The following is a 16,030-nucleotide window of genomic DNA, read 5'->3' on the forward strand; positions in this document are numbered from 1 at the left end:
ATACCCAGATTAGTTCTTCAGGTAAGTCCAGGAAAGATTCTTGGACTGGAAATTGAATTCAAACCACTGCCGGTCAGTGTAGCAATAACACATATGCCGCTCAGTGGTGGGTTGCAGATTCCATTCCAACCGGTACGGTTGGAATGGGCTTGCCGGCGTCCACATGGATGCACGCAGTGCACGCATGCATCTTGGCGCTTTTGCAAGCCTCCGCGACACTGCAGCTGCTCAGCGGAGCATCGCGCAGGCGCTGTGCACATAAGATGTAAAAGGACAGTAAGAAGCGAGGGCGGGTGGGCGGGTGGGCCCTCCGGAGCACCATACCGGAACGGTATCCGGTGCTCCGGGCTGGCTCTGGTACACCCATACTGGGGCGTACCGCCTGCAACCCACCACTGACGCTGCTTCATAGTACTTTACAGCCCTCTCTAAGAGTCAGCCTCTTGCCCCCAACAATCCTCATTTTACTGGCTTCAGAAGGAAGGAAGGCTGAGTCAACCTTGAGCCAGTCAGGATCGAACTCCTGGCATTGAGCAGAGTTAGCCTGCAATGCTGCACGCTAACCACTGCATCACCATGGTGTAGACCATGCCAGAAGGAAAGAACTGCTCATTGAAATGCAACTCATCTCATTCATCACTCAACATTCCTTACTTGGGACCATTGGTTCAAGTTATCTACAGGTTTCAGAAGCCATTTCTTCATTTTGTCCACTGTGCAATAATCCACGTGAGTGAATGTCTATAGCACAGAAATGTATGCGAGTGCAGCTGTCATCAACCAATAGAGAATCAACAGGTTATAAAAAGAGAAGGATTTTCATGTTATAAAGCAAAATTTTTGTTGGCAAAAATTAAGCTCCAATGAAGTCCAAGGTCAAGCAGAAGCCCAACAGCGTAAGAGAGAGCTGGTTAAGCCAACAGAGTGCAGTTGACAGATATTGTTTTCAACCACCAGGCAATCAGAGTTCAGTTTTGTAAGCTTAAGATTTCAGTGTCCTATTGAACACTGAATTTTAGGTCACAACGCACTTCTCAGTTCTTCCAAAGCTTGTATTCACCAGAGCCTTACTTGTAAGTAATTCCTGCTAACAAAGAGTTGGCTTTGAGAATGACTTTCAATCATATAGAAAGTCTGGGCTGAGATTGAACCAGCATGATTTGATCATGAAATATATATTTTTCCCCCACACAAACTGAAAAAATAGAATGGAAAGGAGATCTTACCGAAGCTTTCTCTGAATGTTTAGAGGCAACTTGCAACTCATAGTCTGTTACTATTGCGGTTCTACCACTAGAACAATGCACAAAACAAACAAAATACACAGGTACAGTATATGTGGTACCTTGCTCAATAGTAGTAACTGTGAGAGGGATCTTGCAGTCCTAGTAGACAATCATTTAAATATGAGTCAGCTGTGTGTTGCAGCTGCTTAAAAAAGCCAACACAGTTCTAGGCTGCATAAACAGAGGGATACAATCAAGATCACCTGAAGTGTTAATACCACTTTATAATGCCTTGGTAAGGCCACACTTGGAATACTACATTCAGTTATGGTCACCACAATGTAGAAAAGATGTGGAGACTCTAGAAAGAGTGCAGAGAAGAGCAAAAAAGATGATTAGGGGACTGGAGACTAAAACATATGAAGAACAGTTGCAGGAACTGGGTATGTCTAGTTTGATGAAAAGAAGGACTAGGGGAGACATGATAGCAGTGTTCCAATATCTCAGGGGTTGCCACAAAGAAGAGGGTATCAAGCTATTCTCCAAAGCATCTGAGGGCAGGACAAAAGGCAATGGAGGGAAACTTATCAAGGAGAGAAGCAACTTAGAACTAAGGAGAAATTTCCTGACAATTAGAATTAACCAGTGAAAGAACTTGCCTCCAGAGGTTGTGAATGCTCTAACACTGGAAGTTTTTAAGAAGATGTTGGATAACATTTTTCTGAAGTGGTGTAGGGCAGTGGTGAAATTCATTTTTTTTTACTACCGGTTCTGTGGGTGTGGTTTGGTGGGCATGGCAGGGGAAGGATACTGCAAAATCTCCATTCCTACCCCACTCTGGGGCCAGCCAGAGGTGGCATTTGCCAGTTCTCCAAACTGCTCAAAATTTCTGCTACCGGTTCTCCGGAACCTGTCAGAACCTGCTGCATTTCACCCCTGGTGTAGGATTTCCTGCCTGAGCAGGGGGTTGGACTAGAAGACCTCCAAGGTCCTTTCCAACTCTGTTATTCTAATAACTTCAAGTAATCAAAGCCACATTTAATATTGGTTTGAAGGCTATAACATAGATAGGGCTGCTTCAATCATGAAACTGGAGGTATCCTTTTTTAATGGTGACCTGTTTCAGGATTTAAAATATAGTCCTTGTGAGTTTCACTTTCAAGGGAATAGGAAAGCAGCATTTTCTCCCAGCAATGATGATCTGAAAGCTTTCCTAAGGTCACTAAATAAGACACAGAGGTTTGTGCATCCTGGAGTTGCAATGTGCCCACTTCCAAAGTGTTCCCTGAACGGCTTTGCAGCACCACTCCTACATTGGTGAGCAAATGTTCAACTTTTCTCCCGGGAGATCAAATTGGCATGCATCTTCGCAACAGTCCTGAAAGCTGCTTCAGATGAGGAGAAATAAGATGCTTGTCACCTAAAGGAACTTTACGGCTGAGTGGAGATCTAGCACAGCCTCTAACCACTATGCCACAAAAATTACAGAAAGGAGACAGAGCCTGGGAAACATTAATTCAACTTTCATGTTTGTCATTAACTCTTTAAAGTAGCCTGAGGCTACATTTCTTTAGCCCTAGTCAGCCATCCCTTCCATTTATGTAGCAAGAGAGTGTTGTAAGCATTACAAGATAACACTTGGTCTGCTACTTGATCTCTTCTAAATTGCTATATAAATTAAATGTCTATAATGCCACATTATATCTAATGTGCTGATACAGCACCGTCAACCACTGCAAACCCGTTGCTTGAAAAATCTTAATCTATCACTCAGTATCAAAAGGGACAGGGTTTTGCATGTAAATAGCAAGAGCACTTAGACTTATGTACCGCTTCACGATGCTTTTACAGTTCTCTCTAAGCGGTTTACAGAGTCAGCCTCTTGCCCCCAACAATCTGGGTCCTCATTTTATCCACCTCAGAAGATGGAAGGCTGAGTCAACCTTGAGCCTGGTGAGAGTCGAACTGCCGAATTGCAGTCAGCCAGCAGTCAGCAGAAGTAGCCTGCAGTACTGCACTCTACCACTGCGCCACCACAGCTCTTAATCAAAACAGAGGGGTAGGATTAAAGGACAAATGAAGGTATTTCTGGAACCCTCACTCAAGCAATTGATTTATTTTAAAATATTGGGGATGGAGGTGAACCTCGGAAAGCAGCTGCAAGTCAACATAAGCCATCCTTCCTGACATGGTTATTTCCAAAAGTGGTGGACAACATTTCCAGAAGCATCAGGCAGCAAAGTTGAAGAGCGGTAGATGAATGATACAAAATGTATTTTCCCCCATTTCTAGGAAGATGAAGTAGAAGAGACAAAGCTATCTAAGATTATGATCTAACTAAATGACAACGTGGGAAGAGGCCTTACAATGTAAGTAAGTCACTACCCAGTAACACATACATACAATGTCACACAAACACTACATAGACTGAACATAAATAGTTATTCATCAATTCTCCAACTACTCCCAGTCATGCCTTCTTTTTTATAGCCATTCCATCTGTGATCTGCTACTTCAAGAACATTTTAAAAATTGGGCTCAAAATTACAGAATCACACACATAATATAAGACCCTCGTTTAAAGGACAAGCTTTGGCCTCCATACTCAATAAGAATGAGGAGCATCAAAGACTCACCCTTACCATTCTAGATATGCCAAGGCCAATATTAGATATGGCGAGATATACTAGATATGCCAAGGGCAAATAAAAAATGGGCACCTTTAATGCTGTGTTTTACGTTGTTTTTCTCCTGATCCTTGTTCTCTGAAATTGCAAAAACCTCGTTGACATCATGACATCATCTTAGAAGATTTCTACATTTGCCTGCAGGATTTTGACATTTTTTTAATATAAAAAAAGAAAAGAAAATCCTATTTTCCAAAGTGGGGAAATCTTTGGCATCACCAACTGCTATCTGGGGATATTGCGTTTAATGTTTGATCGGCAGTATCTGGCAGAATGTTTCTCCAAGTTCTGCAGTTTACCGTTGGGCTAAGGAAACTTTAGCTTCTTAACTAGCATCCATCATGGTTTGTGGATATCATTCTGTGGATTGAGGCAAGCCAGGAATTGTCATTTATTTATTCAGTTTTCACCATGAAACTTTGGATTCCACCCTTTGGTTGGGATGATAATGCTCAGTCTCCATCTCCAGGGTCTTGCAAAAAAATTCTTTTTAAGCATCATAATCCGAATAGATGCTTTAGAAAGCAATGATTATATCGTTCCTCCCCCCCCCCCCCGCCGCCTTTTCCTTTTCTTGTTTGGATACATCTAAGACTCTCGGAGATATTTTTTTCTCTCTCTCAGAGGGGACTGATTGCTTCAAAGAGACACAGTTAATGAAATTAAATGCCCCTGGTGGTGCTTAAACAGACACTCTGTTGTCTCACAATAAACCAGCTAGTGTAACTCCCATCTTTATCTGACAAGGTGGGCTTCTCAGGCCATTTCAGAGGGGAAGCCCAGAGAAGGGCACCCTCTGGCTACTCTCCAGCCCCTTTCAGCCTGTCCTCTGGACTGTATCAACTCATGGGGCTTCAACATAGCACTGATGAAAAGGGCATTCTCCTATCGTCTGCCTATCAACCAGCCAAGATATTTTTTTTACAGCAGCTTGGTTCTACATGTTCGGTTCGGAAAAAGAGGATTGGCTTCAGACATTTCTACCAAAGGAGAAAAGAATTCTCTTCTCTCTCACCCACGAGATACTCAGGGTTGCAGTGTCCTGTTGTATGGAGGGAGAGGGAGGGAGAGAGAGAAGGGGAGGGAGGGAGAGGGAAGGAGGAGAGGGAGAGGGAAGGAGAGAGAGGGAGGGAGAGAGAGATGGAGAGGGAGAGGAAGGGAGAGGAAGAAAGAGAGGGAGGCAGGCAGAGGGAGAAAATATTCTGCCTTTTTTTGTCCAATCACTCTCCCGCAGCCTACAGCCAACCTGGCTTCCCATCCTTCAATTACGATAAATCCCAAGGAAAGTCACCCAGAAGGAATTTTTCTTATTGAATCCCCACCCCACCTCAATATATATTCCCAATATATATTCCCAATATATATATGAATATGGACAGCCAGGGAGGCTACAGAGGGAATGCAACACTATCTCAACATATCAAGGAAGTCAGCTCAAAAGCCTCATCAAGGAAAAACTCCAAAGGACTCAGGAGAAGAGAAGAGAAAAACAGGAACTTTCTTCTCAAGGAAAGACGATGAGACAGGTAGATTTGGCCAGGGCATTATTAGTACAATCGGCCAGACGAATGGCCCCAGGCACACCCGCAGGTTGATTGAAGGCTAAAGAAGCAGCCAAAATAAAGTGACTCCCCCCAACTCAGAGAGTGAAAGGTGATTCCATTTTGTAGATGTGCTTCAATGAGGAGTGGTGGGGTTATGGAATTATTGCCCCATCAGAGCTTTCTCTAAGCCTACTAGAAGCCCATCAATTTGGCACAATCAGTAGGGATAGGATAGAGGTGTTGTTTTGAGTTGGCTGACACTTGGTGTGTCATGTGTAGTCTCTTGCTTATTAAACAGGCCCGTTAAGAATTTCACCGTCTTCAGGACAGGAGAGAAATGTATTCAATCCCATGCTTGCACATGCTAGAAAAAAAGAGCCCTGTTATTATTATTCAAGCCAAGGATCATTTTAGTTAGCAATTGCAGATAGACAAAAGTATCTTGAAAATTTAAAGCAGCACCAAAACAAGGTGGATTTGACAGTTGATGGAATACTGCCCTTGAAGATGGAAGCTCCATTTCGCTTCCATGGAAAATGAAATTCCATGGAATAGCCATGGAGTAGCCCCAGAGGTTGTGGCTATCAGAATCCTTCATAGATTCTACCGGAATTGGCTAATTCCCTTTCCAAAAAAGCCAGCTGCTTTTCTGCTTTGTTTCTTAGCCCCCCTCCCCAAATGCAAATTATATTTCTGCAGCATCATACTAGCTAGAAAAAATATCCAATGTACCTTATTTTTTTCTTAGCCATTTCAAAAGGCCAAGGTGAAGATCACGAATAGCGTCAGATTTCAACCTAGCCTAACAACCTCTAATCTTTTCCTGGGGGGAAAAATAATTAAAATGTGTTCTTTCTGAAGGGGGTATATATATATAAAAAAACCATCTTTGCTTATTTGGGAGTTTGGAGCAGGTCCTCCACCTATTCAGCTAACAGCTTGATCAGCGTTTTCAAAGCAATCAAGTTATTTCCTGGATACAAAAGATTCACATAATCATATCTCCCCCAGCAGTTCAGATTATGATATAGACACACAAAATACCAAGAAGATGTCCTCGCTTCATTTATAAATGGTGGTGAATTACAGGAGAAATTAGAGGGGGGAAAGTGAAAATTGGCAAAGATGCCTCTGAAAGATGAGAAGGCCAGAATCATCCATATGCACTTATTTTTCCTGATGTTATCTAGAAACCATCCGGTACTGTAAAAAAAAATATAAAAAAATAGGGATAATACGTCTGGGAACTGAATGCAGGGCTATTTCCAAAGTTGGCTTCTCTGATTCCTTGGGGCAATGAGAGAGGAGGGAAATTGTGGGGATCAAAATAGCAATAAAATGAAAAAGTTACTAAGGGCAGGATGGATTTTAAAAGCAACCACTCGCCCAATCACCTCTAGCATTGTCTGGAACCAACCATGCAGGAAAATATTTGGAAGCAGAAATATTCTTCCCTCTCTCGTTCATTCCCTCCCCCCCTCCTCTCTCTCTCTCTTCCCATGCTATCCACCTCTCTAGGGTCTAGTAACTTTTGCAGAGGTTATTTGCAAGGCCAAGGGCCAGACTTTAGGATCTACCCAGCCCCGGAGAAAGACAGAGATTTAGCTAACCCATCTTAAAAGAGTATTTTAAAATGCCACCTTCTCTCAACTTCTGGGCACCACGAAGGTCTCTCTCTTCCAAACAAGCACAAAAATATCACATACGTATTTGGGCAATTATTTCCTAGCTCTGTTAAAGCCAAAAAGCACCTCCCCTGTTCCAAAGATGGGAAAAACAGCCACCTAAAGTCATCCATCTGTTGTCGCCCCCCTCCCCCACTCCTTCTATGAAGTGTCTTGTGCCACTGGGATATTTAATTAATAAGACTACCCATCCTCCCCTTTCTCATTAGTGATTCCTATCTTTTCCTGCATTTCACTGCCTAATATTAATAATGAGCATCACACATTCCTCATCCTGCAAACACCCCCCCCCCATCCCTATGGGGGTCTCGTGGGTAACTTACACAGGAGGTCTGCCCCTTTCCCACCCCAGCATGCCTACTTGGGTCTGTGTCAATGAATGAAGAGGGGAGGGGGGTGTTGTCCAGCCACTCCTTGTCTATAAACAAGATTGTGTGTGTGTATTAGCACAATGCAGAAAGCCAAGCCTAGAGGTGTTTTGGTGTGATTCATATTTGTAATCTAGGTTGATAAAAACTTGTGAAAAGAGAGGTGGGGGGGATTATGGTTCATTTCCCTTCTAAACCCCCCCCCATCACTTCCACCACCCCTCACTTGATGAGATTTTAAGTGGTATTTCATCCACTGAGGATTCCTAACCAGGAGAAAGAAGGAACTTGGAGTTGATTTTTCCAGATAAAGAAGCAAAGCACGCCACTAAAAATATCTCTGCTTTCAACAGCCCCCCTACCTCAGGCCAGCTACTCAAAATATGCACTGCTGAAAGAGAGGGAGAAGAGAAAGAAAGAGGAGGGGGCCTAGGAGAGAAAGGACTGATTCGGGAATCTAACACATTGGCCATTAAAATATGTGTGTGTTAGCCTCTGTGTGTATGTGTGCATGTTTGTGTGTGTGTCAAGTGTAACAACTTGAATGTGGATGACTTTATGTAGGACAATTATTTCCAAAAGGTCATTTTAGGCACACACAGGCAATTAATTTGTGCGCGCCCCCCCCCCTTCTCTCTTTCTGTCTCTGGGCATATATATCTGCACTGTTAATAGGGTTGTGTTGTTTTTTTATTTAAAAAAAACACCAGCAAGGGCAGGGAGGAAGAGGAAAAGGAAGAGGAGGGGGAAAGAATCAGAAAAGTCCTGTTATGAGGGAGGGGGCAAGGGAGGGAGAGAGAGAGAGAGAGCATATTCTTCTTTGCACACAGTTTAAAGCAAGTTAGAGATTGTAGGTAACTGAAGGATCGGCTGGCCAGATACACAACCTCTCTGCCAAGCAAATGCGTGTACACACAGACAAACACACACACACACGGAGTGCCCCTCTTCCAACTGCCTTCAAGGTTGCTGGCAAACCCCTTCCCGACTCCACTGGCCCTTTCTAGCTTTTTTGTGGTTTTTTTGTGTGTGTTTTTTTTGCAAACTGTTGCTTTTTTTTTCGTGGAGGGAGGCTCCCAGAATTTGCGGGGGCGGAGGGGAAGGGATGCTAAATCTGCATTCAGCGAAACGCAGTTAGGTCCCATCCTAAACCTCCTTGGGCAGCAGGCAAGTCGCCGGAGAGAAGCGGCTGGCCAAGGGGGGCATCGGGTACATCACACAGGCAGGAGCCAAATCTCCGCTTCTCTTCTTCCCCACCCCACCCCTGCATTCTCCTTTACAGTCGCCACACATTCGTATTTGAACACACGGGGGAGAAGGGGGGGTGAAGAAGGGGAGAGAGAGGAGGAGGAGGAGGAGGAGGGGGTGGAGGAGAAGACCTCGAGCCGAAGGAGAAGAGAGGGACTTACATCGAAGTGATATTCCTAGAGATATCCGTGATGTTGATGCTGGCGTTTCCATTGGTGGATCCCGAATCTTGCCCCTCCAGCAGAGGGAAGAGGTTGCCATCATCCGGTTTTTTGCAATTGATCTCGGTTTTGTTGCAAAGGCAGTTGGCAGGGCAACCCAAAACGGAAACCAAGTAGTCCCCGCAAATGCTCCAGAGCCAGAAAACCTTCCAAAAACTACATTTGGTCGGAGAAAACGAGACATCCATCTTCGACTGGTGTGGCTTTATTTTAAAAATTAAAAAAAAAGAAAGAAAGAAAAGGAGAGAGAAAGAGAGAAGGAAAGATTCCGAAGGGGAAGAAGAAGAAGAAGAGGGGGAAGGAGGGAGGAAGCAGCGTAGAAGGAGAGGGGAAAGACAAGGTTTTAAGGGAGGAGGGGGGGAAAGAAAGAGGGGGGGAAACCTCAACCCCCCCTTTAAAAAAGCAAAAAAAAACAACAACCCCCAACCACCCTCAAGCGACCAGAGCAAGAAAAAATCCTCGCGACGTCGAAATCATGTTGGCCAAGAGGAGAGGCTTGTAAATTCCCTCTTACGGGAGCGGCGCGCGAGGCATAGCGGCTGGTGGAGAGAGATGCACGCGCGTATGTGCGGTGTGTGAGTTTGTGTGTGTATGTGGGGTGGCGGGATGGCGTGTGGGAGGGGGGGGAAGAGAATGCTGCGCGCGTGTCCCGGTGCCTTGTTGATCCACCGTAGGCTCGCTCTCTAGCTGGCTGGCTGGCTGGCTGGCTGCTTTTCCCGAGACTTGTGAAGATTGCAATAGAAGATTCGCAGCGGCACGGAGGAGGGAGGAGGAGGAGGAGGAGGAGGAGGAGGAGGAGGAAGCGAGGGCGGGCGGGTGGGTTGCTCCTATACTGATGCTCCAAGTCCCCAAGTCCCACCTACCGGGCAAAATGAAAACTGAAACACCTGCAGGAGAAAAAAATACATATCTATCTATCCATCTATCTATCACCGGGCTGTGGGAAGAGAGAGCGAGTCACGAAGACGGCCCTGCTCGCCTTTCCTGGCTTCCCACGCCCAGCAGTGCTGCAGAAGTGAAGCGGCACCGAACCGATGTGGTGGTGGCGGCGACTGTGGGCGATGGAGAACAGCCGCGGTCCCCGCCGTTTGCACTCTTTGACTCCGCTCGGCGCGATTTTTTGCAATGCTTTGGCGCCCGGGATGCAGCTTCCCAGCTCTCTCTCCCTCTCTCCCTCTCTCTCTCTCTCTCTCTCTCTCTCTCTCTCTCTCTCTCTCTCTCTCCCCCTCTCTCGGAGGGGGGGGGGTGGAGGGTGTCCACGCGTGGTTGTGATTTCTGAAGTTCGGTTAAGGCTTCTCCCGGCCGATCGACGGCTCAGACCGAGGGAAGGCAGCGATCCGTGAAACCTGGCCGCGCCGTCCTTCTCTTCCGCAGAAAAAACGCGCGTGGGCTTAAGGACGCGGGGCTGGTGCGGGGACCCTGGGAGATTCCTCTTTGGAGAAAACAGCAGGGAGCCGAAAGGATTCCTTGACGTGGGAACGAGCCCGCCTCGTTGGAGGGACTGGTTACATTTACTTCCGAGGAAATGTCAGAAGAGGATCGGCCAGGTGCACCGGGGGGGGGAGGGGGAGGATCCCCGTGGGGATTGCCACCCGCGAGGGAAAGCAAGCTAGATCGAGTGCCGTTTTCCAGAACGCTTCTTCCTCGTAACCCCCTCCCTTTTTTTCCTTTCTTTTTTAAATAAAATTCTGCAAAAAAAAAAAAAAAAACCAACATCCCCCGACTAGTGGGTGTTATTTTTAACCAATATCGTCCGGCTTCCGTTCCGAACAGAAGAAATAAATCCATTGGAAACGTCGAGGGAAGAAATATGGGGGTGGGGATGGGGGACGGACGCGGGGGGAGAGGGAAAGAAAACTACCGCCGGGGAGAAGTTGAAAAATTAAAAACTCGGGTGAGACCGGTTTGCGAGGCGGGGGGAGGAATCTCTCCTTGTATCTTTGAGCAGCAGATTTCCACAAGCAACGATTGGATGTAAAAACGCAGATGGGGTATGGAAAGAGCTGATCTCAGAGAGAGAGGGGGGAGAGAGATCAGGAGATTGTAAGTGTGTGTGTGAGAGAGAGAGAGAGAGAAAGAGGGAGAGGGAGGGAGGGAGGGAGGGAGGGAGGGAGGGAGGGAGAGCAAAATCTGGCGTGAATTAAGATTCAGGGTGCATTTTGGGGGGCAGGCAAAAACCCAGGCAGATCAGAACAAACCCCACCCCACCCGTCTAATTTGCTTTGCCTCTCCATCGTTTGTGTATGTGTTCCATCCTGCTTTTTTTCTCCACTCCTCCTTCTCCATTTCTTTTAATAGTCTCTTGTTTCTGCTCCTTTGCACATAGACAGCAAGGCTGTTCAATGATCAGACTTGTACTCTTCAGCTGCAGGACAAGGGACTTTTACAGGTGCATCCTCCCTTTCTTAAAGATTTTGGGTCTTTAAGAAAGATTTGGCAGTCCTGGGGGGAAAAATTGCTACATCCCCTGAGGGGCAAACGGAAGGGGTGGGGATGGGGAGATGGAACTGCACCAGGGAAGTATGGCTAAAAACCCGCTCTTTTAATAAGGTTTCTATAACCCTGCTCCTAAATTATAACCAGTGGCCTATTTCATTCTTACATCAGAAGAAAAAATAGTTCTATAAAATTAAGTCCTGCTTTGCAAGGAAACCCACACTTTGCAATTCTTTTACCAGTGGTCTTTCAGAACATTTGTTGTTAGTTGCGAAATCATGTCCAACCCATCATGACTCCATGGACAACTTTCCTCCAGGCCTTCCTTGTCCACTACTATCCTCTGGAGTCCATTTAAGCTCACACCTACTGCTTCGGTGACTCCATCCAGCCACCTCATTCTCTGTCCAGCCACCTCATTCTCTGTCGTCCCCTTCTTCTCTTGTCCTCAATCTTTCCCAGCATGAGACTCTTCTCCAGGGAGTCCTTCCTTCTCAGTAGGTGGCCAAAGTATTTGAGTTTCATCTTCAGGATCTGGCCTTCTAAAGAGCAGTCAGGGTTGATCTCCTCTAGGACTGACCAGTTTGATTGCCTTGCAGTCCTTAAATAAATCCTTAAATAAAGATGCTAAGTTCACACATACAATTAAGCTACGGTTGTTTATCCATAGACTGATCAACAGATTACTATTGCCCAGGTTGGCATGGGGAGTACGTGAATCTGGAGAAATCCCATCTAGATCAGACCTGTGATTCGACAGACGCTTCCATTTTAAATCGGGAAACCGATCCCATTTAGGTCAGATAGCCAAATCAAACGATTGACTTGATTTGAGCTTCCAGATCAATTAAAAAAATTATGACAGATGCAGACATGATCTGAATCCATTTGGAGGCAAATCAATTTGCCTTGCCAATACCATTCATAAATCTGATTGGGAGGCTCAATTAAATTACCTTTGAATTGCATCTCTGATACTGAATAATTGAATGGTTCATTCAAAACAGGCACGAAAACTATGGTTACCAAATCCAGTTCATCCAGGAAACTAACCAAATAATCCTTATTGTTGCTCGCCAGACAATATTTTTTCCATGTAGAATCTTCCACATTTGATTCTTGTCACTTCCAAGTAAGGCTAAGAAAGAAAGAAAGAAAGAAAAAAGCCTGCCAGAAGTCCTATGAGACTAATAATACTGCAGTGCATAGATCTGGCCTAGGAAACTTGCAATATATCTGCCAACTACTTGACAGTCACAATAGACATAAAATAAAACCAAGGAAAACTGAAACAGAGAAAGCCTTGATGTTTGGTTATTATTATGGTTGGTTGCACTGCCAGCCAGATGTTTAGACTGGATTTGGCATGATCCAGCTGTTCAGTCCTTCCCCAGAACCTGAGGTAGGCAGATGTTGTTTGATAGTGTTAAAGATATCATTACAGGATGTAAGCTGTTGCAAGTGAAACCTTTTGCAATTGACTGATAAGATCTTATCAATGCCTATGATGTTCAGCTGGTGCTCCGGAAGTTTAGCGATTGCACCCAAGGCAATCTTTGCTTGCTTTTGCCACACTTATTCTATTTTTATTATTCTTATTTGTTGAACTTTGCATTTTGTGATTTTTTCTCCAGTTCTTTCTCTTCTGTTTTGCTGTCTTCAGGTATTGTAATGTTCACGATGCAGATTTTTTTTTTGGTCTTTCTTATCCATGCTTGTTTAAGTCTGGAGTGTTATGTGGCAGCTTCTTCCCTGTTTGAATTCTGAAGTCCCAGACCACTTCTTCATTTTCTAATACTTTGTCTATTTTGTAATCCCAACAGTTCTTGCTTGCATGCAAATGGTATTTCTTGTAGATGTTCCGATATTGTTGCTACTTTGTCATGCCGCTGTTTGTAGTCGGTCAGTGTGATCTTCTTGCAGCAGCTAACCAGATGATCCACAGTTTCTTCGGCTTCTTTGAAGAGGCAGCACTTGTGGTCTGTTGCTCTCTTCTCAATTCTGGTTTTGTAGGCATTTGTTCTTAAGGCTTGGTCTTGAGCAACTGCTATCTCTTTCTTCAACTTTCCTCCTCTTAGTCAACACCAGGGTTTTGTTATCTGCTTTTCCTGCTAGGTTTTTTTTAATGGCCATATAATACTTTGCCTTGCCATGTCTCTTTTCTATTTTTCATTTGGCCATTCTTCCAGGCAAATTTTGTCTCTTTGATAGTCAGTAAGTCTTCATGGTATACAAGCTTCAGTGCATCTTCTTCACTGTCCTATTCATCCAATGTTCTTTTTTTTCTCCTTCAACTGTCTTGCATACTTGCAACATTCGATACCCAACTATGCTCCTTGGCAAATAGAGTCAATGTTGCTTGATGGTTGAAGGGCATGACTGATTTACATTATTATTTTTGTCCTGCTATCTGGGACTTCTGGTTCTGCTTAAGTCTAGCCCACTATTCCAGTTGTGTATCAAATGACTTAAATTGCTGAATTGTTAATTGCCTTGATGCTATTTCCTCCACTGAGTTTGGACTTTAAGTTCTTCTCTTTCATGATGTATTCACTAATAACTTTCTTCTTGATGTCAGTGTGAGATTATTTCTTTATTTACCAACTTCTGGATGCGAGGAACATCGAATTCCTACCCAATAATCCTTAGTCAAGTAACTTCACTTGGTAGGAATTATAGGATTTGAAGTTAAAACATATCTGGAAGCTGCCAGTTTGGGATATAATGATTTCAGCAAAAAGCAAAGTTAGAATAATTGATAAAACTACTACTGTTGATTTACTGGAAATTATAGAAGAAGGATAAAAATGACAGGGAACTATTATTTTCTCAACATGGTCATTCTGGGTAGAACAGAAAAGCAAGTCCCAGAATTCCTAGCTAGAATCACGAATAAGAAAATCCAGGGACTGTCATTTTATCATATTTCGTAGATACCAGATTGGGATTGCAGTTCTAAGAAATGGTTGGCAACTAACATGGAATGGAGAGAGAAACACAGCTGGATTGTCACTTTGTGATTTTGTAGGAATACCATGTTTCCCTAAAAATAAGACCGCCTCGGATAATAAGCCCAATCAGGCTTTTGAGTGCATGCGCTAAAATAAGCCCCCCACCAATAACCCCACCCAGAAAATATTGCAACAGAGCAGCAGCCATGAGGTGACCATGCTCACCGCCTCCTGCACCTCAAAATAATAAGACCCCCCCTGAAAATAAGGCCAAGTGCTTATTTTGGGAGTCAAAAGAAAATAAGATCCTGTCTTATTTTGGGGGAAACACGGTATATCCAGTCTAGGCTGTGAGGGACAGTATTCAGTATCGTGGACCAAACCACCGTATTATTTGGTGCTGAAGGAACTGCAAGTGTCATTAAAAAGAGCAAAAGCAAGCATAACTGGTGAGTTGCAATCACGATCATTTACCAAAATGGAGCGGGGGGGGGGATTTCTGAGTAATGGTTAAAATGCTTTAAAAAGATGCAAGGGTGATTCTGGCTTTTATTTTCATTTGGTTCCTTCGAAGTCTGTGAACCAGTTGCTGCAGATGGAGGCCAGCTTTCCAAGTGGCCTCTGTCAGCTGGGGTCTTTAACAGCGGCTTGATTGGCAGGCATTAGAGGATGATCAGCCTTAATATTGCCATCCTATAAAAGCTTTTGCTTGCTGGTTTCTACTGTAATGGTCACATAAACAGGCTTACTTTGTTTTTGGAAAGGAGGGGTAAGAGGGTGGATTAGATAAACGCATGATGCATTGGTCTATTCCACGGCTTTTAATTGTTAATTGTCTTTGGGATTCATTTTATGTTCTCAATCTCTTTTTGTTATATTGTTCGATTTTGCTCACTATCTCAAATGTTCACTTCAGCAGGAAGTGGAGTATATATTAAATAATGGGGTTAACTTTGCCCGCTATTGAAAGCCTACAGAGCTTCCGGGATTAAATATGCACTGGGTACATCCCCATCTGTTTTAGACAGCAGGCTGGCCAATGGTGTGGGATGATGGAAGTTGTAGTCCAACTAGATGAGGAAATAGAAATCCTGATAACTTGCAAAGCAGATTTTGGCAACGTTCATCTGCTCTGTATTATATCCTGTAGGATTATGTTCTGTTTGCAAGCTAATATTATAGATATTGATATTATTCACTTTTGGGTATCTTGAGATTCTTCCTAATTATGTATAGATGATGTCAGTTTGGAACATAAGGAATGGCACTCATTACCTCCTAATTGTTAAATACTAGTGCTATCTGTTTTATTAATGTTAATAAATGAAATTTCATTTATTTCTCTACTTCCTTTCAGTCCCTTCCAATATAAAGTGTTAAGAGCATTTATGTATTATGGGAATTCATATATATTCTTCTCATATAAATACTATGATCTTTGTCTCCTCTATATTGAGCTCAATACAGTAAACGTGAAATGAATCGACCACACATTGAAATCTTAGACATTGATAAATTGAAATAGACTTGACTGGACACTTTTCAATCAGAAGATCATACCATTTATTACTCAGAACACAAACACACACACACACACACACACACACACACACACACACACAGAGTGTTGATTTCATAGTCTGGAATGATATAGCAAAATTGTA

The 16,030-nt window shown here is 43.9% G+C and overlaps 1 protein-coding gene across 13 annotated transcripts in view; it reads right to left on the reverse strand.

The window, feature by feature from the left end:
* The window catches only part of NTRK3 (neurotrophic receptor tyrosine kinase 3), a 589,676-nt gene that overhangs the window by 408,149 nt on the left and 165,497 nt on the right, over positions 1-16,030 (reverse strand). For 5 of the 13 annotated variants that reach the window (XM_081964820.1, XM_081964821.1, XM_081964815.1 and 2 more), the window contains exon 1: positions 8,920-9,307. The exons of 5 other annotated variants lie outside the window; for them this stretch is intronic. In XM_081964820.1, the coding sequence (XP_081820946.1) occupies positions 8,920-9,167 (248 nt within the window). In that variant the 5' untranslated portion in view covers positions 9,168-9,307. Of the gene's footprint in view, positions 1-1,226; positions 1,361-4,928; positions 4,977-8,919; positions 9,432-16,030 lie in introns of those variants that run through there. 3 more of the 13 variants (XM_081964817.1, XM_081964826.1, XM_081964822.1) reach the window with 3 other exon arrangements.

Source organism: Natrix helvetica (genome assembly GCF_964273705.1).
Source record: "Natrix helvetica genome assembly, chromosome: 12".
NCBI lineage: Eukaryota > Metazoa > Chordata > Lepidosauria > Squamata > Natricidae > Natrix > Natrix helvetica.